At 36.1% G+C, this 27,024-nt stretch overlaps 6 protein-coding genes and 1 long non-coding RNA gene across 11 annotated transcripts; 4 read left to right on the forward strand and 3 right to left on the reverse strand.

The window, feature by feature from the left end:
• Positions 1-53: 53 nt before the first annotated feature.
• Positions 54-1,507, reverse strand: LOC111466852 (inositol-tetrakisphosphate 1-kinase 1-like). The gene has a single exon (XM_023111515.1). It carries the CDS (start codon positions 1,324-1,326, stop codon positions 241-243), a length of 1,086 nt encoding a protein of 361 aa, XP_022967283.1. The 5' UTR covers positions 1,327-1,507; the 3' UTR covers positions 54-240.
• Positions 1,508-9,014: 7,507 nt separating this feature from the next.
• On the forward strand, positions 9,015-12,040 carry LOC111466877 (uncharacterized membrane protein At4g09580). Its single transcript, XM_023111552.1, has 4 exons — positions 9,015-9,502; positions 10,558-10,828; positions 10,902-11,072; positions 11,636-12,040. Exons 1-4 carry the CDS (start codon positions 9,309-9,311, stop codon positions 11,759-11,761), a joined length of 762 nt encoding a protein of 253 aa, XP_022967320.1. The 5' UTR covers positions 9,015-9,308; the 3' UTR covers positions 11,762-12,040.
• Positions 12,041-13,150: 1,110 nt separating this feature from the next.
• On the reverse strand, positions 13,151-14,419 carry LOC111466874. The gene is made up of 3 exons (XM_023111548.1): positions 13,809-14,419; positions 13,520-13,692; positions 13,151-13,436 (listed from the first exon to the last, which is right to left on the reverse strand). Exons 1-3 carry the CDS (start codon positions 14,337-14,339, stop codon positions 13,328-13,330), a joined length of 813 nt encoding a protein of 270 aa, XP_022967316.1. The 5' UTR covers positions 14,340-14,419; the 3' UTR covers positions 13,151-13,327.
• Positions 14,420-18,841: 4,422 nt separating this feature from the next.
• Positions 18,842-19,710, reverse strand: LOC111466908. The gene is made up of 2 exons (XR_002714439.1): positions 19,227-19,710; positions 18,842-18,986 (listed from the first exon to the last, which is right to left on the reverse strand). It is a non-coding gene; the product is annotated as an uncharacterized LOC111466908 (long non-coding RNA).
• A 68-nt stretch (positions 19,711-19,778) lies between these two features.
• On the forward strand, positions 19,779-19,980 carry LOC111466901 (dolichyl-diphosphooligosaccharide--protein glycosyltransferase subunit 4A-like). The gene has a single exon (XM_023111588.1). The coding sequence runs from the start codon at positions 19,779-19,781 to the stop codon at positions 19,890-19,892; it is 114 nt and encodes a 37-aa protein (XP_022967356.1). The 3' UTR covers positions 19,893-19,980.
• A 1,044-nt stretch (positions 19,981-21,024) lies between these two features.
• Positions 21,025-24,352, forward strand: LOC111466853 (zinc finger CCCH domain-containing protein 12). Of its 5 annotated transcripts, XM_023111519.1 has the most exons (4): positions 21,025-21,278; positions 21,409-21,772; positions 22,207-22,609; positions 23,790-24,352. In XM_023111519.1, the coding sequence occupies exons 2-4, from the start codon at positions 21,440-21,442 to the stop codon at positions 24,065-24,067; spliced, it is 1,014 nt and encodes a 337-aa protein (XP_022967287.1). In that variant the 5' UTR covers positions 21,025-21,278; positions 21,409-21,439; the 3' UTR covers positions 24,068-24,352. The 5 variants fall into 5 exon arrangements, with proteins under 5 accessions (XP_022967287.1, XP_022967284.1, XP_022967286.1 ...); XM_023111516.1 differs by having other exon boundaries at positions 21,025-21,772; XM_023111518.1 differs by having other exon boundaries at positions 21,025-21,772; positions 23,826-24,352.
• A 1,377-nt stretch (positions 24,353-25,729) lies between these two features.
• LOC111467100 (RING-H2 finger protein ATL29-like) lies at positions 25,730-26,964 on the forward strand (the record flags this gene model as incomplete). The annotated part of the gene is given in 2 exon segments (XM_023111887.1): positions 25,730-25,776; positions 25,778-26,964. Coding segments are annotated over 2 exon segments (1,002 nt in total), but the record flags the coding sequence as incomplete, so codon positions are not given.
• Positions 26,965-27,024: the final 60 nt, after the last annotated feature.

The raw sequence follows: 27,024 nt of genomic DNA on the forward strand, positions 1-27,024 counted from the left end.
GGGGGGGGGGGGGGGGGGGGGGGGGGGGGGGGGGGGGGGGGGGGGGGGGGGGGGGGGGGGGGCAAATTTGAGGTAAAGCGAACAGGGGAACCTTCCTGTTCTTCACCATATTATGAACTAGTAACTATAACTCATTTCAGATCTTGAATAGAAGCAGAACATCCTGCTTTTAGCAAATTCAATTTGGATTAGAATCTAAGTCAATGAAAAAGAAACAGAAATTATGCTTGCAAGTATTGTTTAACCTCCTCCATCCCCATTACTGATGCAAGTAAGCATCACAACATTTCTAGAATCATTTTCACAATTGTTCACTTGCCTTTTATCGAAGGCAGGCGGCTCCGAGGCATCATTCTCGAACCAAGCTTTTACGAGCTCTCTGTCTTTCATTCGCATAATGTCAGAGAAGAAATCTGTTAAAATCTTCTCATAACCTGGCATTTTCGCAAAACCAGGAAAATAATTGATATCAACTATGAGGTAACGGTTCCGGTTTCTCGAATCCCGCATCACATCGAAGTTGAAGAGGTTGAGCTTCATCGCATGCCTCAATCCTTTGGCGATATCGGTGACGAAACTCAACGGCGGCATCTCGGTGTCGTCCAACTGCATCATCTGATAGTACTTTTCATCAACCCTGTCATGGTTCGTCAAGTTCGATACCTGAGAGAACGATAGCAAACCCTCGACGCTGTCCAATTTCTCCTCAGAAACGTCGGGAAGCGACTTTCTCTTGACGCATTTCACGTGCTGTCCAGCCACATAAACCTTGAATATAACGCCGCCGTGGTTAACAAACTCCTGCAAGACAATGGGAGGTTTAACCTTGTTCAAGGCATCATGTTTAAACACGAGCGCCATTTTATGCGATTTGGCACTGCCATCGGCCACCAATGGCTTCGCAATGACTGGAAACTTCAAGGCCTCCCAAGCTCGCCGATCAGATAGTTTCTCCTTATCGTAAATCGCAATCTGCTCCGGAATCCCGAACGACTCATCGTGATTTTCAATCTTCAGCTCCGATACCACCTGAAGCATGGAAATCCTGTTGTGAAGCCTCTCAATCGCATCCAGGGAGTCCAAAATCACCGCATTAGGATTCACAACCTTGAAATTTTCCAGCTGCCTCCTCCAATCCGCACCATACAGCTTGTGGAGAACGCAATCAAAGGCTCCTTGATCAACAAGCGGCCGGTCCGTATCGATCCGAACAAGATCGATACCTCGCGACTCCGCAAGCCTCACCAACGAATCTCGTATGAAACTCCTCCGCTTCTTCGGCATAAGCGCATACCCGACACAGAATCTCCGTCCGACTTCCGTCATTGACACCAATAACAAGAAATACAAATGGGAAAACACTCATAAGAACAGTTACAGAAAGGTAAAATCTACAGAGAACTTCATCAATATTCCGTCCAGAATTATAATCACAGCGTTTCGTTTCGTTTCATTTCGATTTGAAAGAACAATGAAAAAAAAAAAGCTTCTGATTCGAAACAGAGAAAAGAAACAGACAGGAATTCGGGAATGAAGAGGAGAAGCGGAGGGGTATATATATAGCGTGGATAAGAAGGGAGGGCATGGGCTTTGATAAAATAACCCACCATAATTGGTAGGGTGAAAAGACACAGTGTACACGTGGCATATTCTGTTGCAATATGCGGATTCCCGTCACGGGATCACACCACGGCGATCACCAAGGTCAACCAATGTTCAAACGAGGAAACGGATTTGGCTTTTATTACTATTTGAATTTCGATTCAACAAAATATTATATAATATACCTTTTAATTTAATTTAATTGTACAAATCATCGGTCATTATTCTAGGTCATATGACCCGAGAACCTAATCAATTTGAACTATCTAACGATTGTGTTAATTTCTTTTTCTTTTGGTCTCTTCGTGAGAATTTTCTTAGAAAGCAGGTTAGTGGGAACAAAACATACTTAAAGAACTCCCGAGAATTTTCAATCTTATAAGTAACATGACCATGTTGTAGGGGATGCAGGAAAATGTCAAGAGTCATTAGATAAACCGAGACCACTTCTGAATGAGAGCAATCATTAAATAAAGATAGCTAAGAAAAGCTTAGAAATGAAAGTTATTATCTATACGTGTTTTTTGTGACTCAATTATATAAACTCCAAAGTTAAGCGTGTTTTGCTGGGTGAACTCCTCAGAATTTTCATAAAAAATATGTGATGGAAGACAAAAATATAATGAAAAGATTTGTGTTGATTTGGTCTATACGGATAAAGCAATAAGTAACGTGACCTAGCAAGGTGCTGAATCCAGTGTCATAAGGTGTCGACCACGTGCTGAATCTAGATTTTGAATTCATGAACCTCGAATAAAAAAGGCTTATATAAGAAATAAAAAATGACAAAATATGCTAAAATGACTCGGGTTTATATGTTTTGAAATAAAAAAATTAAAAAAAAAAGAATATTAGGCAAACTTTTAACCTTCTTTATATCTAGATGAAATGTTCTCTACTTTATCCGAATATTGTCATAAATTTATTTAAAAATTTAAAATAAAAACATTTACGTAACTTTTGAATACAATATCAATATGATCTTATCTAGAATATTCAATTTGTAAATACATAATAAATTATAAATTAAAAAAAAAACGTATAAATAATATCCAAATAATCTTAGGATTATAAATACGATTAAAGTCTGTGGATTTCAAAAATTTCATTAATACTGATATGAACCAAAAAAACATCAATCATACAATATATTTCAATGACGATGTGAAGAAAAAGTTGCCAAAATTATCAAAAGATGTTTCAATGCATGCCACATTGAAGAAGAGTGAAGTTTGATTGTTATAAATTTTGGGTGGGTTACAATTTAGAGTTTTTAGGACTTTTTATTTACTTTAGGTTACAATTACATAATGGTTAATTATGACCATTAAGTATGAATGTTACAATTTTTGGAATGCCTAGTAGTTTCATTTTGAGGCTATATAAAGTCATGTATGTTGTATTTGCAAGAGACTTGAAAAATATAGTAAAAAGAAGCATTTGTGCTCTTCTTTAGCCAATGACTAAGTTTCTTTGCAATTCTATGTAGTTTAGGTTGCATGTAGAATCATTCAAGCTCGACATGATCAATCTTGCTTGTGGAGTGATTCGAATCTCAAACAATGTTCTTGCCTTGAGATATTCGATCAACAAGGTAATCCGAATCTTACTCCCCTTGTAGTGGTTCCATTTCTTATCAAATACCCTTCAATTTTTTTAAAAATTTTAAAAATATTTTAAGAAGTTATAGTATTTGGTGTTGGATGATGAAAATCCCACATCAGCTAATTTAGAGAAGGATCATGAGTTTATAATCAACTAATACTTTCTCCATTGGTTTGAGGCGTTTTGAGAAAGCATAAATCAAAACCACAAGAGCTTATATTTAAAGTGGATAATATCATACCATGGAGAGTCGTGTTCATGGACGGAACTGTTAATATCACGATTCAAAAATACCCATTTTATGAACGGAACTGTATTACGAAAATACCCTTTTTATGGACGGAACTATATCACGATTCAAAAATACTCATTAACTTCTTTAAAATTGAGGAGGGTAGATAGATCGTTTTTGTCTATATACTAACAATAGTAACTGTTTAGAGCTATTTTTTAAAATATAAAATTAACGAGCTTAGTATAACTCGCTATAATGGTTTGTTTAGATAACATAAGAATGATTTTTTTTAACTGTATGTAAAGGGTAAAATTCGAAGCTTTTAATTTAGTAAATATGTGTTTGTTAAGGTTGGTTGACCTATCTCATGGTAAAAACATAGTACCAATGTTTTATGTTTTCAACGTAGTGTTCCACGTGGACATCTATATTTAGATTTGTGTGGTTGACTTTTGTGTCTTTTCATTATTTAATAAATAAATTAATTGAAAAGGAATTAGAAAGAGAATGAAATTTGAATTGTGTTGGGTTTTGGATAGAATTTCCACATGCTTGTAGATATTGTTGGTTTTGGTTCGTTACGTACTGTTGTCAGTCTGGAGAGGATTCCACACGCTTATAAGAAATGTTTTGTTTTCATTTTCAATCTATGTGAAGTCTTACAATCTACCCCTCTTGGAAGCCAATGTCTTCGTTGGTACACCGCCCAGTGTCAACCCAAGCCCACACTGACAAATGTTGTTTGATTTGTTACATATCGCTGTCAACCTCACGATTTTATTCTCAAGAAATTATTGAAGAGGTTACTATAATGTGGCTGACAAAGCTTGGCCTCGACATTTCCCTTCATCTCATGTGACATGATCACATTACCTATTTTTCGCTTTTAAGAGTAAAGGTTAGATCCTTTCACCTTCTTTTTCAGTAGCTCAATCATAGAAACTCCAAAGTTATGTGTGTTTTACTTAAAGCAATCTTATGTTGGGTGACCTCTTGAAAATTTTCTCAGAAAGCATACAAGTATGAACAAATCATGTTGAAAGGAACCGTGTTAGCCTGTGATTTGTAAGGAACCGTGGGGGATAGTTTTCACTTTTAAAAGCGTGAAGTAAGTAACGTGACCATATGAGTATTGAATTCGAATTCTAAATCTCGAACACGAGGATGCATACTTAACCGCTAAGATAACTATTTACTTCCCATTTTAGAAAGATTGACTAAATCAAGATTGGTCAAATATTTATGATGAGAGAGAAGAAAATTAAGATGGGTTGACCTAATTTGTGATATGAACTTACATGGGCCATTCATACCCATGATTAATCAAAAGTAGCATATATTATAATATATGATATCACCTTCTATATATATATATATGAATAATCATTGGAGTTTATATTATAAAAAAAAATAGTTAGTAGAAATTTTTATAATCTTATGAATAAAGATTGTTGTTCTTAATGCATTAAAATGTGAATCTGTCGGGACGACGACCAATAGATTAGAGGTTTAAATATTTAATGTATAGTTGTTAAGCTAAAAAAAAACGTTATTTTATGCTTCAATTTGAGATAGGAATTTACACTGGTCGGGAATATCTTTTGGATAGACTCAAAATGGGTTAATAACTTGAACAATCTGAATAGAGTTCACACTCCAACTTAATTCAACCTTATACTTTCGGGTTGAGTTGGGTTGAGTTGGGTTGAGTTGGGTTGGGTTGGGTTGCCAGTTTGTTTTTTTAATTATTTATAATATATGATACATTAATAACTAAAATCTTATCAAACTCAAATATCAAACATTCTCGAGTCACAACCCTTCACTAATATCTGTTATATACGTTATATATTTTTAATCTTCATAATAATCTTAAAAGTCCGGTAGGGTTTGATTGTAACCCTATTTTCAGGTTGGTCGAGTTAATTTAACTAAAAAAAATATCAACCCACGGATCAACCTGAATTTTCGATTTTTAGAAAATTCAACTCAATCCAACTGAACCCATCTAACTCAATCCAAATTCTATGATTTTGGTTGGATAATCCGAGTTGGTTATTTAAACATTTATATTCGAGAATTTCAACATTTTCTTTATTTTATTTTATGTCAATTTAATTAGGTTTGAAGGGTCCATCCATCCATTGTTAGATAATTTTTAGCCTTCATATAATTAGCTAATATATATATATATATATAAATATTAATTATTTTCTTTCATATAAAATAAAGTTAAAATAACCTATTTACAAATATTTAAATTGATAGAGACTTTAGCAAAGAGGTTGTCTCTTTAATGATAGCCGAGGTAGGACTTTCATCCAATAAGTTGAGCTGACTCGACAAAACAAACATGTCAACCCGTGAATCGATCTAAAATTTTCAACTTTCTAAACATTCAACCTAGTATGAATCGAGAAAAATCTAACTCAACCCAATATTTATAGATTGGGCTGTCTAGTCTAGATTGGTCGGATTATCGGGACATAAAAACACCTCAACTGAAAAATAAGATCTCTCTTGTGTTTGGGCTGGGCTTAAAACAAGCCGACTGTAAAATACCCACTTAAACAGGCCCAATGGGCCATTTGAGTTACAGACTGTAACGGCCCAAGCCCAAATCATTAGTTCTCAGGATTTACGTTTCATTTTATTTTAAGATTTTTTTTTTTTTTTTGACGAAAAATTGTGAGAGATGTAATTATGGTCCCTTGAATTTATGAAAATCTCGATTATTACATCATTATTATTATTGCTATTTTTATTATAATTTGATAATATTAAATACATAAAATGCCCAAACTTTAATGGTGGCTGAATTGTAATAATTTATTTTTTTGGGGAGAAAAATTGGAATGAAAATCAATTTTATTACTACTCCATAGTTCCAAAATAATTGGAAAAAGTGACCAAATCTCATAGATTTTTCAATGCATGCCCACATAAAAATTGCCTATATTATTTTTTAAGTAATTAATTGGAGCAAGAAAATATAATTGAAAAGGAAAATATATATATATAATTGATTTTTAGTTGGATTTGGTTTGTTTAGGTTGTTGAGTTTTATTTATTTTTTTATTTTTTAAATATAAAATTTCATAAAATTCAAATATTAAAAATCACATCTGTCAAATATTTTTTATTTTCGATTAGGTTATATGTTAAGATATAATATTTTGAATATAAATATTATATTTTAATATTATTTATCTATGATTTGATTTATAGTATATTTTATTTTATTTTATTCTCTATATTTAATTAGTTTATATTTTTCTTATGGGTAGGTATTAGTTATGAATATCAATGAGAATACACTTTTCATCCTAATTCTATTTCTCATTCTTAACATTATAACATTTTCACGTTAGTGTGTTGACCTAACCAAAAATTCAACCCGACCCAAATCGAAAAAAATTTAACCCAACCCAACGTTCATGGTTGTATTAGGCAATCAGGTTGGTTGAATTATCGGGTTATATGAACATCTCTAATAAATGCACTCTTTTTCATTTTTGAAAAACTTCGATTTTCAAACTTTTTCAGACCTATCGTCGATTCGAAGTATAAGTACTAGCTAAAAATTTGTTTCCATTTTGGATCAACTACATTACGATGAATTCTTTTGAAAAAATTGTGTCTTCCAAATAGAATTGAGCAAGTATTTACATAATCTAAAAAAACGATTTATCGAAACAATGAGTCACCACTGATATCGACATATTTGAGATTGTCAAATGTTCGGGAGTTTCTCTATTCAGTTAAATAAAAAATATTAATTTCACGGTTTGAATTATTATTTTTAACATATAGTAAAACAAAAAAATAGGAGGAGATTTTTCGTTATTTTTAAAAAATTAAATATCGGATCTTGACATATATAGTTTAAAAATAAATTAGAAAATAAAATATTTTAAAAATAATGTTATCCAATTTCATTTAGTTGTCCATTGTGGGTTTTATATTAATTAAAGCTCAATCAATTTAATTATTCAATTAACATATAACATCATCAATAAAATAATAAAAATTCAAACACAAACATATTTAAAATTTATTTAAGGATAGAAATAAACTAAAATTTTAATTTAATAAAAAAATATTAAACAATAAATGAGAAGCTTGAAAAGACAGTTTTAGCCCATCTATTGGTGGAGGAAAACAGCGAGGAGGAGAAAGAGACAAAGGGTTAAAAAAGACATTTCATAATTTTGTAATATTAAAAAAATCCACGAGAATAATTGGCACATGGGATCGACCGACATTGGAGGAAAGGGAATGATATGAGGAAGGGTAATTTAGGTATTTCACAATGTACGCGCCGTAACCCACCAGATCACGTGCTTATCGTGGCTTACGTGGCTTTGTCGTTTTTTGTTTTTGTTTTTAATTTATTAATAATTTATTTAAAAATAATAACATTTATTCCGGATTTTTAGAAATAATATAGTAGGTATAAAAATGACCAAGATTTATTGATATAAAAAGATTGTATTATTAAAGTTAATAAATAAATAGAATTATTGTCCAACTAATTTCAATTTTATATTAATAAATTTCTTAATTTTTTATTTTGTGTTCGATAAATTTAACTAAATTATTAAATTGTTAACGATTAATTTTTTTTTACTTAAAAAGTCATTTAATTGTAGCTTAAGTAAGTCTTAGAAGCTGACTATTAAATTAAGATTTACGATAACTCGTAAATTTTAACTCAATTAAATAAGGTAAGATAAGCCTATTACTACATGACGATAGGGACGGGAAGGATAGGGACGGGAAGTCTTCCCTGTTTATTTTGAGGATCGGAGCGGTGATTCTTTATGTGGAACGTGGAAAGATCGAATTTTGTAAAAAAATTTATTTTATTTTATAATATAATTCTTATTTTAAAAAATGTAAACAAAAATATAATTTCTAAATAATCAATGTGATGGAAATGTAATTGCTTTATTAAATTTATAATAGAAATATATATAATGTAAAAAAAGTCGATGTCTTCAACCTTGTTCGAGGATAAATCTCTCACCACTCTCTTCCTCATCCATATTTAAACGGGATTTCTCGGCTATGTGGGAATACAATCTCCATTTTCGACCCATTCATCTAACGAGGAGAAATCTCTCACCACTCTCTTCCTCATCCTTGTTTAAACGATAATTCCCGGCTCTATAGGAATGCAGTCTCCATCTTCGACCTCATTCATCTAATGAGGAGAAATCTCTTACAACTCTCTTCCTCATCTCTATCTAATGGAAAATTTTCAGCTTCGTTCCATTTTGAAACAACAAATATCAAGATACACGACTCCCCACGTTAATTTAAGCATCATCCAATTGAATATCCAACACTAAAAGATATGTATATCAACATCAATCATCTATCATACCAAGCCAACCAAATGAATAATTAATATGAAATTGTTGAGTACAAAAAATTGTAAACACATTAGACTTTGTAAAAACATTGTTCTTTATATTAATTTTTTAAAAAAATTGAAATGAAAAACGAGTTTGGAATACAATTTGTGGAGTGGAGGCACTGAAAATGATACGACGACGGAGGAAATTGCGAAGAAGTGACCACATCCACAATGAAAAATAACCATCAAATTTCAAAGGCCTTTGTTGAATTCAAAGGCCTTATTTAAGGCTTCCAAGACATGCCAATCTCTGTATTGCGTATTGAATTTCTGCGAATATTCTATTTCTTTCTCCCTCTCTCAAGGAGTGACCCTAAAGGAAAGAAGATTGTTGTTGAAACGGATTTCAATTTCGTTTCTCTTTCTCTTTCCTCTGGGTTTCTGTTTGTTTCCCGAGAAAACAACGGAAAGTGAAAAGGGGATCCGGGAAAATCCTTGAGGAAAATGGAGAAGAAAGGGGAAAAGAATGTGGTCGAAAAGATGAGCAAATTTCAATTGAGTTTTTGGGATTTGGCTGTGTTTAGCGCCGTTGTCATTGCCTTCCTTTTTGGCCTTCTTTGTGTTTACCTAACCATGCCGGCCTCCGATTACAGCTTTCTTAAGCTTCCTCGCAACCTTCAAGATCTTCAAATCCTCAGGTATTTCTTCTGTCCATTGCGTTTTCTTTGGATTTTGATGATGGATTTTGGATTTGGCTTGTTGGGTTTTTTCGTTTCGTTCGTTTTGTGGATTCTTTTTTGGGTCATTTTTCTTGTGATTTCTGGAATTGGGTTTGCCTGAGTTCTTGTTCTTGTTCTTGGAGTGATTACCTAAGCTTTCAATGGCTTGCTCTTGAATGATTTGATAGTTTTTTCAATGGGCACTAAATACTTCTTTTAGGGAGTTTCAAATTCAAGTGTTTGTATCAAGGCTCTTAGCTATTGCTTATGAAATATGATCAGATCTGGCACTTTCCTTGATACAGTTTTTGTGGGATTCTTATGGTTTTGGCTGATGAGATTTGCAGCACTTTCTTGAATGTTTGTGGATATGGTTTGTGTGAGATTCACATTGGTTGGAGAGGGGAACGAAGCATTCCTTATAAGGGTGGGAAACCTCTCCCTAACCGTGAGGAAAACAAACAATATCTACTAGCGGTGGACTTGGGTTGTTACAAATGGTATTAGAGTCAAACACTCGAAGACGCTGGCCACCAAGGGAAGTGGATTGTGAGATCCCACCTTGGTTGGAGAGGGGAACGAAACATTCCTTTTAAAGGTGTGGAAACCTCTCTCTAGTAGATGCGTTTTCAAACCCTGAGGTTGATGGTGATACGTAATGGGCCAAAGCAAATAATATCTGCTAACGGTTGGTTTGGGCTGTTACAATTGACATTAGAGTCAGACACCGGGCAGTGTGCCAACAAAGATGTTGGCCCCCCGAGGGGAATGGATTGTGAGATTTCATATTTGTTGGAGAGAGGAACGAAGCATTCCTTACAAGGGTGGGGAAACCTTTCTTTAATAGACACGTTCTAAAACCGTGAGGTTGACGGCAATATGTAATGGGCCAAAACGGACAATATCTACCGGTAGTGGGCTTGGTTATTACTCATCTCATCGGAAATATTGCTATGTAAAAGCTTGTGGATGGTTAAAATCTGGCTAGAATGTTTGGATATGGATTATTGTTTGATGAATATTCTTTCTTTTAGAGATCACCTTGAGGAATATACAAGTGACTACACTGCACAGGTCTTAGTAGGATACTGCGTTGTATACATCTTTATGCAAACCTTCATGATACCTGGAACTGTTTTCATGTCACTGCTGGCTGGAGCCCTTTTCGGGGTCTTCAAAGGCGTTGCTCTCGTCGTCTTCACCGCTACAGCCGGAGCTTCCTCTTGCTATTTCCTCTCGAAGATGATCGGGAAGCCCCTTGCCTTTACTCTTTGGCCTGACAAGGTGAAGTTCTTTCAAGATCAGGTAAGTTTCATATCCCCATTTCTTTCGAGGCGATTTTTTAAGGTTTTCGATGTTGAATGGATTTGTCTCTCAGGTTTCGAGGAGAAGGAAAGGGCTGTTGAACTACATGCTTTTTCTAAGATTGACTCCAACCTTGCCAAATACGTTTATCAATGTTGCATCTCCGATCGTCGATGTGCCTTACCATACCTTCTTCTTTGCTACCGTCGTTGGTCTCATCCCAGCTGCCTACGTCACAGTCAAGGTAATCACTTTTCCAGTGCCGTTGTTTGTCTTTGTGTTGCTCATAGCTCATTGTCATGGGTTTCTAGAGAGGGATGATGTGAGATCCCACATTGTTTAGATAGGGGAACGAACCATTCCTTATAAGGGTATGAAAACCTCTTCATAGTAGACACGTTTTAAAAACTTCTGTTAGTGGTGAGTATGGGCTGTTATAAATGACAGCAGAGCTAGACATCGAGCGGTGTGCCAGCAGGACGTTGGGTCTCCCAAGGGGGTGGATTGTAAGATCCCACACCGGTTGGAGAGGGAAACGAAATATTCCTTATAAAGGTGTGGAAATCTTTTCCTAGTAGACGCATTTTAAAAACCTAAAGGAGAAGTTGGAAAGAGGATAAATATGTCACAGATGATCTCTTAAACTTGTTACATAGTTCGGAAATGCATTTAAAAGCATACTTGACATTCTTAGGTGAGTGAGTTAGTGAAGAGCTGATGTTGATTTGGCTGTTTGCTTCTCAGCTCGTATATTGATGATTCTAAACTGTATATTGAGTGACTCGAACATCTCGAATTGTATGACAGGCTGGGCTGACGCTCGGAGAATTGCAATCGGTTGGTGATCTTTACGACTTCAACTCAATTGCCACATTGTTTCTGATCGGAATTGTGTCGGTGACCCCGACTTTAGTTGGCAAGAGTAAAGCATAGGATCCTATGGCGTAACGCTTGAGCGAATTTGCAGCCTCGTTCCTTGTACAGGTATAGCGTAATCACCCGAACAAGCCATTGAAGGTGATTATGGATCGTTTGATGTCGAATATAAGGTGGATGTCGGGTTTGGAGGATTGGGAGAAGGGTCAGAGTTATTAAATTTGGATAATTGTATTTGATTGACCAGAAAAATGATAAAAGGAATGATCATATTCATTTGATTCCCCAGAAAATTATAAAGTGGAAGATCATATTCATTTGTGAATATTTTGTTTATATTCTGGGAAATTTGTAATCTCTTTTGAATATCTGATTTCTCGATCGATCAAATGTAAATATCTTTCATCTATTTGAGTTATGCTCGTGAAAAATATATCATAAAAAATTACATTTTTTTTAATATACCCTAAAGTTTATAGTTTTACAAATATAGTTTTTTTAAACAGAAACTATATTACAAAAATAAATGTCAAATTTTTTAATATTATATTTGAGAAAATAAAAAATTGGGACCTTTTTTAAAATATTCACCACTATAGGAGATATTGTAATCATTTTTAGCTAACAAAAAAAATATGCTCGGTAATATCGTAAGTGAACATGAATTTTGAAACTTTAGATGACTTACTGTTGGAACACGTACGAGTTACATTGAAATTAATTGAATGAAAAATGAATATCCAGTATTTGTGACGTTATTGTATGTTATTATGGTTATGGTGAAGTTGTTGGGAACCACGAGAAAAAACCGTAAAGATCACAAATTGGGAGAAATCTTACGTTCTAAGAATGAAATTGTCTATTACATAATATTACAAAATCTAATTCAAATAACTAAATCAAATCTAATCCAAATAACTAAATCAAATCTAAACCTAACCCAAGTATTTGTTTTTGTTTACATTTATGTCTCATACATAAGATACTATATAACGTACCTTGTATGAAATACCACGAATATGTAAGCACATCTCATAGGAAATTTATGTGATGATAAATATGGAAGTACTAAGTGCATCATTACATTTAACCATAATTTTAAGATGAGACCTCGTACATATTGTATGTCATATGAACATTAATTACTTTTTTCCGTATGTTATGTATGAATACAAACATCACAATAATAGACTCGGCCATTTTTTTCTTTTCCATTGATTTTCAACCGCGTGAGCATACACATGTCTATTGTTAGGCCTATGAAGTGGGTTATTCTAATCTAAATTTATTAATAAATTTAAAAAAATTATAATTTGTATATTAAAAGGAAAAAAAGTTAAATTGATAATGGCTCGTAACTTAGGAGTTGATGTTGAAATTTCCCTAATTAAAATATTTGGTGGTAATTTAGGATTTGACGTCGAAATTTTCCTAATAAATAGAATATTTTAAAATAGAAATCAGAGTTATTTTTTTTTATTATTATGGGACTTTACATTACACCAACAAATCACGTGCATTTTATTTCCTCCTCAAATGGCACGTCCACAAATCACGTGCCACTTCTCCCTCAATTCTTCCTCTCCTATATCCGCGAAACCTCCTTCAAATCAATTTCTTCCATTAAAACGCCGCAACCAGAGCCGGCGCCGGCGCCAGAGCCACCGCCGTCGCTTCCTCCTCATCGTCTTCAACTAGCCACAAGAAATGAGCGTAATATCCTATCACCAAACTTCACAAACCAATTCAAACATTCAGAGCCTTCCAGTTCATAAAATTAGGGCAAAACTGCTCGATCCAGATATCGAAAATTACCAGTCGTTAGGGGAGGCACACACGGCACGATCGAAGTAATATTGAGCTCTTCGCTTGTCTCTTTGAGTATCCCATACTAATTTACCGTATAGAGCCAGCAATTCTCCGTCTCTTGGACTCGCCAGTATTGCTCTGCTGTAGCATTCCTCTGCTCGTTTAGTATCTTTCTCAACCTTTACATCATCAATCAAATCAAAGAAATTAAAGTGTAATATTCCATTAGATTTCAGGATTTCAGGATTTCAGATCAAAGCAGACTTTCAATTTGATAATTCTAGACTTCGATTACCTCGTGTAAGAATTTTCCGTAGTTTCTCAATATCAGAGGGTCGCTAGGGTTCGATTTCAGCATCTCTTCGTAGTACGCTCTGATCTTACTAGATTCACTACTTCCATCCGTAAATTTATCTGTTGCTACAAAATCACCGCCATCGCCGCTTACGATTCCGGAATTGAGAAATTCAGTGTCCGCAACTGAATCACGGTGAAATTCATCCTGGTTCAGAAACTCCTCCTCTGGTATTCCGGAAGGAACGGACCAATATCGAGATCTGAATCCACCGAATTGATCATACGGACTCGAAACCTCGTGGAGTGATCGCGATATGTCGCTCTCCGATGCCGCTCTTCGAATACCACTCCAGTTCTTTCCTCTGCGATGATTGATCTCAAAATGCAGAGAGATCTTCGGAGATGAAATGGAACTATTCTGGCCGGAGAGAGCTCCATACAACGGTTTGTAATTGGAGAAGGACGAAGAAGCGGCGACGGCCGACGAGAGGACGGGAACAGAAACGGTTCTGATGAGAGCGGATTCCATAGCTGCAATTTGCGAAGGTTTTGAAATGGCAGAGTTTTCTTTCGTTTTCCCTTTTTGGGTTTTTCGTTGAGGTGTTTCAATGTGTCGTAATGCATATATATAGGCGAGTTCTCACCGTTGGATTTGGCGATGGAATTAAGCTTTAGATCGTGGGAGATCACGACACGTGTTTAAGTGCACGTGAATTGCTAACGAACAGGCTACTCCGGTGGAGTCGGTTCCTTGTCTTCTTTGTTTTTTTCTTTAAAAAATGTCTATTTTTTCTTAAACTTTTAATTTGTTAAATTACCATTTAAATTTAGATAATATTATAATTTTTTTGTTTATAAATTTTTAATTCGTTAAATTACCCTTCAGATTTAGACCATTGTGATGTCCCTAATTGTTTGGGGAAGAGAACAAAACATCATTTATAAATACGTGCAGACCTTCTCCTAGCAAACGCAAAATCTTGAGGTGAAACTCGAAAAGAAAAATAAAAAAAAGAACAATATTCGCTAGCGGTGGATCTAAACCATTACAAATAGTATCAGAGCTAGACATCGGACGATGTGCCAGTAAGGACGCTGGACCCCGAAGGATGGTGAATTGTGATGTCTCATATTGATTGAAGAGGAGAACAAAACACCATTTATAAGAGTACACAAACCGTTCGTAAATTAATAAATTTATGAATTCTTTTATACGAGTATATATTAAAATCAACCGAAAAAAATAGAAAAAATGTATTGAAAATTAAAAAGTTTAAGACTATTTTTTTTTTTCAACATGTCACAAGAAGGGCGTGATGAGGATGATGCAACGAGGGGTGATGTTAGCACAATTTGGATTCGATGTCCCGTTTTAAGTTAAAAATTAAAATCTTATAAAAAAAAATTAAAATTATAAAATAACACAATTTAATTTTTAAAATTAAACTTAAAACATTAAAATTAAAATTGTAATATGAAAATAAATTTATAATTTGCTAAAAAAGAAATTTTGATGAGTGAAATGAAATTTATAAAATAAAATAATATAAATTTGTAGTAAGATAAAGCAAAGTGGCGCATCTCTTCCCACGTGTGAGATCTCACGTGGTCAACTCTCCTCTTCTGCCATTTGGCACGGTCAAATTATTTTGTTGTATATCTAGATTATTCTAGAATAAGCCTTTTTTAATAATATTCACCGGTAATAATAAATTAACTTTACATTATTATTATTATTATTATTATTATTTAAATTTAAACTATGGTAAGAATAAGAAATGAAACTATATTCTAAAATAATAATGGTAATTTTTATAATGTGATCATTATATATATTTTAATATCAATAACTTTATGTTTAATACTACGATGTAGGTTCATGGAATTTACATTACAAGCTTATATTAAAAAAAGAAATCGTGTCACTTAAACATCGGAAATAATTATTATTTTTCCTTAAAATTTTCAAACCATTCTCTACTTTATCCATTTCATTCCTTCGACATATAGCAATAGTCACGTTCAAATAAAAAAATATTATTTCAATGTTTGTCGTGTGAGACACTATGATATGTCATGTATGAAAGACGTGAATGACATATCACGAATATGGATGTACGTCTCATAAGGAATTTATGTACATCATTTCATTGGACCGTGATTTTCAGCGCGGGATCTCATGCATGTTGTATATTATATGATCATTGACTACTCACCATGATATTATTCGTGTTCTTTTTTTTTTTGCTTTGATTTTCGGTAGCGTGAGTGTCTACGAGCTTGTAGTCAGGTCTAATGCGTACATTAATGAGCCCCTCTAGCGGGTACATGTACGAATATATGAACCGTGTATAGAGAAATACTATGCATTCAATTATGCTCTAAAAGGAAAATAGAGCTCAATGAACAATCATTAGATCCTACCCGTCATGATACATGTATATATGTAAGTGTATTTTCGACTCTAGCCGTGGGGTCTATTACTAACCATTCTAAAATACATTTTTTATGTTTAAGATAAGAACGATAAGAACAATTTTGTCATAAACTTTTCGATGTCCATTTTGTTGGATGAAAGTGTCCCACATTGTTTAATTTAGGGAATGATTATGAGTTTATAATCTAAGAATACACTCTCCAAGACTTTTTGGGGAAGCCCAAAGCAAAGACATGAGAGCTTAGGCTAAAAGTGAACAATATCATACCATCGTAGAGATCGTGTTCGTCTAACATGGTATCAGACCCGTACCCTAAACTTAGCCGTGCCAATAGATTTGACAAATCTTCGAATGTCGAAAAAAGGACTACAAAATGCTATATTATAATATTTAAATTTAAATTTTGAGCAATTAAATTCTCTAATAAATGGCCCCAAGAAATATATAATTTCGGCCTCTCCAATTCGCTAATTCACTCTCTCCCGCCTCTACGAGTGGCTGACCAGACGACGCCCTCTCTGCCGCAGTTCTCCTGTTCTTTCTTGGGGCTGTTGTCAACTCGACGATTATCAGAGTAATTCAACTTTTTCTCTGTTTTTTTTTCATTTACAATTTCTCCACTTGATTCCATGGCTATTGATTGCATAATTTTGTTGAAATCATCCAGATCTACCGTGCTTAACCTTGTAATTTTCCTTCAGAATTCAGTGACAAACTCTAAGGATTCTGTTTGTTAGGTTCCTTTTTATGAATAATTTTCCCGTTTTCTATGTTGCAAAGACACGATTTCCCAATTGGTAACAGCGTCGATTGTTTAGCAACACCGATTGGAATTAACCGTTCTTGATAATTTCGATCGAGGCCGATTTGGATTATGTAAGGTCTAGGGTTATTTAATTTTGTTTATTGTAAGCCAATTTTCGGAGGATCTTTGGTGTTATTCGATTGAACCTGTTCACAATATACCATCTTGATAAACATGTTAAGAATGAGAAACTGTTATCCTGGTATTAGAGTTGGTGAGAAATTTGAAAAATGCTCGTAACATAGTTTTGAATTGGACGATTGAGTTTAGGAGGCTATTGGAATCTTGATAGCTTGCCACAAACATATTGATAATGAATATGTTCTTGATTTTGTTATTATGAGGAAAAATATTGATGATTTGCGGTGCTCAATCAGGATAATCCTGAAGAGAAATTAAAACTTTTGAGATGTGAGCATATATCTTGAGGAAGGTGATCACAATTCATTTGTCGTCCTTTGTTTCGATTTCCGTCACTTTTCTTCTATTCTCTCTTTTGTTGTTTTGATACTATGTTAAGAAGATCCCACTTCTGTTTCTCATTTTTAACACAATCCCACTCCTATTTCTCATTCGTAACAAAACATAGCAAAACGCGGTTAGTGTAGGTTGTGATATTCCCACCTTCAAACTTGAAACATGAAGTTCTGAAGGATTTGATCTGATGAAACCTGAAGTTCTAAGTTAGGTTGATGGATCTGAAGTCTGGAGTAGATCCATTCTAGTTATAACACCTCCAAACTTGAATGCTGTCTTTTTTACTAACCTGTTCCGAGTATGGCGCTGGATTGATTGGTTTTTTCTTTGAAATTATCTTCATTTCTTTGTATTGGGATCTTTAGCACTGTGCTTTCTGCTGCTGAAAAGTTGGGTGCTTATTGCGATAATGATATCTGTAGTTATTCTATCCTGAAACCCATCTCACTTAAGAATCAGAAGAACGGAACGAAATGGAAGCAGAGAACAACCCTTTAACCACCTCAATAGGAGTCACCGGACAACTATCCCAAAGAACAAGAATACCGCTCCTCCTTTGTTTTACTGTAAAGACTTCTAACCAACTGGCGATGACGGTTGGTTTCCACAAGGAGCACAACCACCAGAAATAACATGTATATGTACTGAAGCAGGAGCAGCCCACCCGGAGAGCCAATTCCCATTAACACCCATCAAAGGGAAGACCTGGAAACCTTACAGAGCTAGAAAAGGGAAAAGGGTGCCCACAACCACCCCATACGGATGACCTCCCCAACCACACCAAACGATTGACATTGGAACAAATGCCGTAACTCTTTCTAAAATAAAAAGTAAGGCACTACCGGGAAGGAGTTAAGAAGCATTGGAGCATCAAATTAGGACAAAACTCACTGACCATCCCCTGACGACAAGTTAAAAGAAAAAGGCAAGGGACTTACGAGATCACTTGGATAAAAAGACCCGTTAACTTGGGAGAGGGAAATTCTTGAGGAAGGGAAGAGCTTCCAAGCTCGGGCAATCGGCAATTTCGTTGGTTGTTCTCTCTTTGCAAATCATAAATCATTTTTGGCATTTCAAAGGAGTATAATCTAGTGCTTTACATGTTAATCACCCACCCAGGGGCAATAAAATGCTGATAGGTTAAAGATTCTCACATTATTTCTGTCGTAATGATTCTATGTATGAATTCTTGTTTTGCACTGCCTAGTTCCTATAGTATTGTAACGGTCTAGGCTCATCGCTAATAGATATTGTCCTCTTTGGGCTTTCCCTTTCGAGCTCCCCTCAAGGTTTTTAAAACATGTCTGCTAAGGAGAGGTTTCCACACCTTTATAAAAAATGTTTTGTTCTCCTCTCCAACCGATATGGGATCTCACAATCCACCTCCCTTTAGGGCCCAACGTCTTCGATGACATTCGTTCCCTTCTCTAATCGATGTGGGACTCCTCAATCCCCCCTTCAGAGCCCAACGTCCTTGCTCGCACACCTCCTCGTGTCCATCTCTTTCAGGGTTTAGCCTCCTTGCTAGCACATTGCCCAATGTCTAGCTCTGATATCATTTATAACGGTCGAACTACCGCTAGCAGATATTGTCCTCTGATATCTTTCCCTTAAGGGGACGCGTCTGCTAGGGAGAGGTTTCCACACCTTTATAAAGAATGCATTGTTCCCCTCTCCAACCGATGTGGGATCTCACAATCCACCTCCCTTTGGGGCCCAATGTCCTCGATGGTATTCGTTCCCTTCTCCAATCGATGTGGGACCCCTCACAATCCCCCTCCTTCAGTCCCTACGTCCTTGCTCGCACACCTCCTCGTGTCCACCTCCTTTGGGGTTTAGCCTTCTTGCTAACACATTACCCAGTATTTGACTCTGATATCATTTGTAACGGTTAAAGCCCACCGCTAGCGGATATTGTCCTCTTTGGGCTTTCCCTTGAGAGGATGTTCTACACCCTTATAAAGAATGCTTCGTTCTCCTCTCCAACCGATGTGGGATCTCACAAGTATATTCAGGTTAGAGAAGGAAATCAGAATGATTAGAAAAATGCGGATTGGTTTTGTATAGACGTTTCATATTATGTTACTTGTAGTTGCCAATAAATTAAGCATTTCATATGTTTATGAATTTGTTAAATGGGCCTTGTTGTAATTTCTGTTCAATTTAATTAGTTCATATTATAAATGCGAAATTTATGGTATATTTGTATATATGTTTGTTGATAATGTTTAACCTTATTGTGGTACAGATGTTTGACGATCAAGATCTCGGGTTCTTTTCAAACTTTCTTGGAATCTTTATATTTGTATTGGTAATAGCATATCACTATGTGATGGTTGATCCAAAATATGAGGGCCATTAAATCTTCTCTATGATGGAATTTTTATAGACCGTTATTATATTATGAATAACTCGTTTAGTGGATCATAATGTTATTATCTTTCATAGTATAGAATGTTGTTTGTTTTGTGTTATATTTCGACGTTTTTTTTATATTGTAAGAGGTATTGTAATTAAACTTTTAAAATTACAAATTTATATTATAGTTGAATTTAATAGACGCAAATTTAATAACTTAGTGTTTGATTAGACACACCGATCTTCCTACTATAATGAATAGCTATAGCTTATTTTGTCCCTTTTTTCGTTGTTCATCACTCTCCGTAAAATACAGTCATGAAATTCGATCCGGTCTTAGAATTCTATTCTTTTTCTGGTCATGGAATTCAGATCGATCCTAGAATTCAATCTCCAGTACATTATTGTAGATTATTGTGGTTTATCGGAAAACAGTCATGGAATTCAATCATCCCCAGTACATTATTGTAGATTATTGTGATTTAATTGTGATTTATAGGAAAATAGTGTTTGATTAGATATAGAATAGATGAATTTAATAGATGCAAATTTAAAATTTTATTAGACATAAGATTTAAATTTATATATAATAGATTAATTGATTTTTAGAAATAACTTTTGAATGAACCACTTTTAGAAATTTAGATCCTTTTAAAATTTTGTCACTTTAAAAAATAAAAGATTATTAGATGATACAAAATTGAGAGTTTTAAAAAATTATTAGATATTTTTAAAAATCATGTAACTAAACATAAACGACCAAATTTGGAGATACAAAATGTTTATTGTCATTTAAATTTTTTTATTATTATTTTAAACATTTATCGGCTTAAATATTTTGTATTCAATTTTATTAAAGTTTTTATAAAATTGATATTTTGATAATTTTATAGACATTAACATTTTATTTTTAATTTTAAAAGCGTGGAATATTTATATATATAAATTAAACTTTTATTCGGTTAAAAATATTTATAACTTTATAAATTTTTGATAATCTGAACAAAAAAATGATTACTTTATTTGGTTATAATAAGTGATTATTAATTTAGAGAAAAAAAAACATTTAACTTTTATTTATAAAATTATTCTGAATCTAATTTATTTTAGTTTCGAAGAAATCTCTCCTCTTTTCCTTCCATTGTTATACCTTGTTTTTAGCTCACTTGTTTCTCCTCTTTTTACTTCTGTATTGTTCATAGATTTGTGCGATTTCCTACTAACTTCATCCCTACTATCCCTCTACGATCTGCTACTTGATATTTCCATTTTTGAGAAAATTCTTCCATGGCTGGTCGGTTTAGGAGCTTTCACTGCCCTTTTCTGTGTTCGTCTCTACAATTAGGGTTAATGGCTGGTCGGTTTTGAAGCTTTCAGCTGTTCTTTCGAGGTTGAAGAAACCCATTTCTGCGTTCGTCTCTGCAAATTAGGGTTTTATGTGTGATGATTTGATGATTTTGTAGTTCTTTGGAGGTAACAATTTGTGGATTTTTGTTTATTTTTTTTGGAATGGATTATAGTGGGGGAAACGTAGTCCATGTGATCCCCGGGATGAGTAGCGAGAATTGGCCCGGTGAAGTTTGGGCTACCGAAGAAGAATACAGAGCTTGGAACAATGGCGGTGGTGATGGGTCCATTGATACGCCTTCTAATTCGAGTTATGATCAAAGACAATCCCAAAGCCGATCCGGAAGCGAACCCCCAAACAAGAAATCGAGAAGCTCACAGGATGTTACGTCTTCCAATCGATCAAAAGCGATAGGTAAAATGTTCTTCAAGACCAAACTCTGCTGCAAATTTCGTGCTGGAACCTGCCCTTACATCACGAATTGCAATTTCGCTCATAGCATTGAGGAGCTCCGGCGGCCACCACATAATTGGCAGGTATTAGGATTGGTTCTTCGTTAGTATTTTGGTACGATATTGTCACTTTGAGCTAGAGCTTCCCCTCCCTGAACCGTCTCCCCTTAATCGAGGCTCTACTCCTTTCTCCGGAGCCCTCGAACAAAGTACCCTTTGTTCGCCACATAAGTCATTTTTGACTGCATCTTCCAAGCAAGCAATTTCTTTGTTAGGATTCTCGACATGGCACTCTAATACTATGTTAGAAATCATAACACTCCACCATGGTATGATGTTATCTACTTTGAGTATTGCTTTGGGCTTCCCAAAGGACCTCATATCAATGGGGATGCATTTTTTACTTATAAACTCATGATCATTAGCCAACGTGGGACTCCCTCCCAACCATCTTCAACATTTTGTTCAGTTTAATTTTTAGAATATCAAGAGTTCCTCATTGCAATGAGTGTTGTTAGCAGGAAATTGTGGCGGCACATGAAGAAGAGAAGGTATTTTCAGAGCCGAGGGAGGAATTTCAGATTCCTTCACTTGGGACATCAAATTTTGGTTCAGAGTCGCAGAGGTCATATAAAGGAAGACATTGCAAGAAGTTTTACACAGAGGAGGGCTGTCCATATGGGGATAGTTGTACGTTTCTTCATGATGAGCAGTCAAAGAATCGAGAGAGTGTGGCAATAAGCTTGGGACCTGGTGGCTACAGTGGCGGTGGTGGTGGTGGTGGCGGCGGCGGCGGTGGTGGTTCAGGAAATGGATCCAACAGTAAGCCTTCGAATTGGAAAACAAGGATTTGTAACAAGTGGGAGTTGACAGGATATTGCCCATTTGGAAGCAAATGCCATTTTGCTCATGGAGCTGCTGGTATGTTTTCTTCTATTGTCAATCCTTGTGTTAATGACATAGCTCATTCTTTGCTTTGGGTCTAGGACTCCATCACCATTTTTTCCTGCTTTTTCTACTAAAGATTTACTGATTTAACATGAACATGCTTAAATGTGGAACTTGAATGACACTATAATACTTATGAGATCCCACGTCGGTTGGAGAGGGGAACAAAGCATTCTTTATAAGGGTGTGGAAACCCTTTCCTACCGGATGTGTTCTGAAAAACCTTGAGGGAAATCCGAAAGGGAAAACCCAAAGAGGGCAATATGTGCTAGTAGTGGTCTTAGATTGTTACAAATGATATCAGAGCCAGACACTAGACGGTGTGTCAGCGAGGATGCTAAGTCCCGAAGGGGGTGGACATTGGGCAATGTGCCAGCGAGGATGCTGGGCCTCCATGGGGGGTGGATTGTGAGATCCCATATTGGTTGGAGAGGGGAATAAAACATTCTTTATAAGGGTATGGAAAACTCTTCTTAGCAGACGTGTTTTAAAAACCTTAGGAGAAGCCCGAAAGGGAAAGCCGAAAGAGAACAATATCTGTTAGTGGTAGGGTTAGGTTATTTTGTATCAGAGCCAAACACTGGGCGATGTGCCAGCGAGGAGGCTGAGCTCCAAAGGGGGGTGCACACCAGGCGGTGTGCCCGCGAGTACGTTGGGTCTTGAAGGGGGTGGATTGGGGGGTCCAACATCGATTGGAGAGAGGAACGAGTGCCAACGAGAACGCTGGTTTGGCTGTGGAGATCCCACATCGGTTGGAGAGCGGAATGAAGCATATTCTTTATAAAGGTGTGAAAATCTCTCCCTACCAAATGCGTTTTAAAAACCTCGAGGGGAAATCCGAAAGGGAAGTTTATATTGACGAAGTGTATAAGTTGAGGATCAACATTGTTATGCCATATGCTGATTTGTTGTCATTCTCATGCATATCTAACAATGCTTCCATTCTTTCCCATGATGTTTCGTGCTTTTATTTCTTTGAATTACTACTGATATTTATCTGAACGTCGATATAGCCATATAGACTGAGTTGGTTACTTGATTAGACCGATAAACATAAGAACGTTGTCACATTGTCGTGTCCCGTTGAACAAAACGGATGTTGAACGATCTGTTTAGTTTGTGGTTTAGATTTAATACTTTGAATTAACCACAGAATTACACCGTTATGGTGGTGGGCTTATGGAGACAGAAACTAGAGACTCTTCATCTGCTCCTCCTGACCTGAAGCAGGGTGTATTGCCTAAAGCTCCTGGCGATACTCTGGTTGCTTCTGTTCCTTCAGTACCTCATTCAGATGTTTATCATATTGTGGTTCCATCACAGAGGTCAACCATTGTAATTCAGAGGTCGGGTCAGCGACCTCATCAGAAATGGAAGGGCCCCGATAAAATCAGTCGGATATATGGTGACTGGATTGACGATATCGAATAATATCATATCCAAGAATTCGTTGAACGTGAATAACAAGCATCATGATGGACTTGGTCTCTTGTAAACCTTTGGCAGATGAAGATTCTGTTTGTTCGGGTTAAGTTTCGGTTGGTTCTTTTCGTATTCTCGTTCCTAACCCGCTTCACGTCCGATTATGGTCTTTATCTGTTAGTGTTGTTGTTTATGTAGTTACTATATGTAATCCTTTTCATTGAGAGATGAGAGAAATGTATGATTTTCACCACCACCTCAGTTCATCATTGAGTAATTCTTCTGTGTTGTGTTCTGGGAAGTCTTCAATCTTTATGTAATGGAAACAGGAACACGAGTCCTTCAAATGAGGCCGGGGTTGGGTTGATGGATGAGTGTCATGGTCATGCTTGTCCAAGACATGTTGTCTATGAGCACATGTCCGTTTCAAACCTCTTTTTACTTAGGTTCATAGTAGATAGGTCTACTATTATTGTTGTGTCAATTTGGGGTGTATGACCGTTCACCAAAATTACATCTACACCCGCTAGGACTAAAATGCCCTAAAATGTATTATAGGTGATATGACCCATTCTCTCTTCCTATGCTATCAAAGCCGCCGCCGTTGTCTAATTGCTTTTGGCTCATGATATATATATTTTTTCAAATTGTTTTCAACGTATTTCTTTGCTTGCATTTTCTAAAAACATTTCTCTCAGATGTGACTCGAGGCTCAAACATATGCAGATGTTCGCAAAGTCTGAATTTCTCACGGTTGACTTGTTCACTGGGTTAGTACAAATGTTACACAATCGTTGTTCTATTGTTGCAAGAGTGCGACTATTATTTGATTCTCAAGTTTCTAAAACAAGTTGAGTGCTTTTTTGCGTCGAGGATACCCCGTGAGAGAGAAAGAAAGAAAATACGTGCATTGTCAAATTTCTAGAAATGAAGATTTTTTTTATTATTTTTGTAGTTCAAATCTGTGTTATAGCTAGGTCAAATGGTTCCCTAACGATCGAAGGTGATATTTATATTTGATACTCATCAATTTGCTTAGTTTCAATAGAAAATTTTGATATTGATACGACTTAAGATTTTGTGAGTGTTGATACTTTAACTCAAACTTTTCGGATTTTGCTTGGTTGTTGAGAAAATTGGCATAAAAGTTGAACAAACGAGAGAAAAGACATATTTACAGAAGTTGGTTCTTTTCTAACTAAAGATAACTTCAAACAGATTGATCGTTGAGTCTTAAAATTTCAAACAAAACATGCAATACCCAAAATACACAAACAAGATCAATGCCCTGAGATGGCCCCCCGTAGCTCTCAAGCATTCTCCCACCTCGTCATCCAAAATAAAATACTCGCTCAGAGAGACACTTCAAAATTTCGAGTAGTGCCCACGACGACACCTGCCGAGTATTAATAAAATTTTGAAAAGTGAGGAGGGATATAATTGAAACACGAAGTGTTGGGTCATCCCATGGAATGAGGAGAGAAAGAAGGATTGAGTGTTGGTCACAAAGAAAGTGTATAAAAGGGTTAGTCCTAATTATGGAAATGGCTATGTGGAAGGTGTTAGCCATCTCCATCTCCATTAACCTTAAACCATAGCAAGCGACGAGAACGAGTCATTGCGAGAAGAAGAAGGAGCATGAAGAAACACCATCATGAGTTCCCTTATTAATTCTCCTCCTCCTCCTCCGCCGCCGTCTCCTCCGCCGCCATCTCCTCCTTCCTCCTCCTCCTTCCTCCTCCATGTCTTTTTCCGGCCAATGTCCACCGATTTCCCCCACTCTTCTTTCTCCCCTGAAGAACACTCCACTCCTCCTCTCACCATTATCCTCACTCTCATCCTCCTCGCCTTCCTCCTCGTCGGCTTCTTCTCCATCTACTTCTGCCGCTGCATCATGGACTCCCTCCTCCACTCCCGCAACCTCCGCCGCTCCCCATCCGGCAATATCCTCCACCCGTCCGCCGATTCCCCCACCGTCCCTCCCGGCCTCGACCCACTTCTCATAAACACCTTCCCCACCTTCCCATATTCCGGCATCAAGGAATTTCGCAGCGACAAATTCGGATTAGAATGCGCCATTTGCTTACTTGAATTCGACGACGACAGCTTCCTTCGCCTCCTCACTGTCTGCTGCCATGTCTTCCATCAAGAATGCATTGATCTCTGGCTTGAATCCCACAAAACCTGCCCTGTTTGTCGCCGGAATCTTGACTCCGATTCCACCAGAAACTCCGCCGATAAGCCCCCTGATTCCGATCATGACAACCCACCACGCAGTACCCATCATGAATCAATCGAAGATGCTATTAGTATTGACATTGACGACGACGTCGACGACGATGACAACGCCGACGCCGACGACGACGACGATCGCCGGTCTGGTTCGAACAGAGGAAAACAGAGTATAAAAATAGAGGAGGCGGAGGACGACGGTATCAAGAAATTCTCGAGGTGCCATTCGACGGGGCATTCGATTTTGAAGGCGAGAAGGGAAGATGATGATCGGTATAAGTTGAGATTGCCGGAACATGTAAAGATTAAGATGATTAGAGGGCATAATTGGACGGGGAGTTGTGTGACTTTTGATGAATTCTTACGAAATCCTGGGAATGCTGGTGGGTTCTCGGAGCTATCTGAATCTGATGATCGAATTGATCTGCAGAAGCCGCCATGATTGAGTTTCTTGAGTTTAATTCTTCTCTTTCTCTCTATCAGTTTTGATTTGATGTATTGAGTTTTGTATCCATTAAAGAGTTTTGATTCGTTTTCTTTACAACAGGGTAGTCGTTTTTTGTTTAGGTTCTTTATCGATTGCTCTAGAAGATTACAAAAATTATTCAATGAGATTTGAATCTTTTTGTTTAGGTTATTTATTGATTTTCTAATCCTACGGGATATAAGCTCTAGTGACTTTCTTCATAATTTAGTAATCTTCTTCATCTTCGTCCCTACTTTCAGTTTTACAA

Source organism: Cucurbita maxima, unplaced genomic scaffold, assembly GCF_002738345.1.
Source record: "Cucurbita maxima cultivar Rimu unplaced genomic scaffold, Cmax_1.0 Cma_Scf00032, whole genome shotgun sequence".
In the NCBI taxonomy this organism is placed as follows: domain Eukaryota; kingdom Viridiplantae; phylum Streptophyta; class Magnoliopsida; order Cucurbitales; family Cucurbitaceae; genus Cucurbita; species Cucurbita maxima.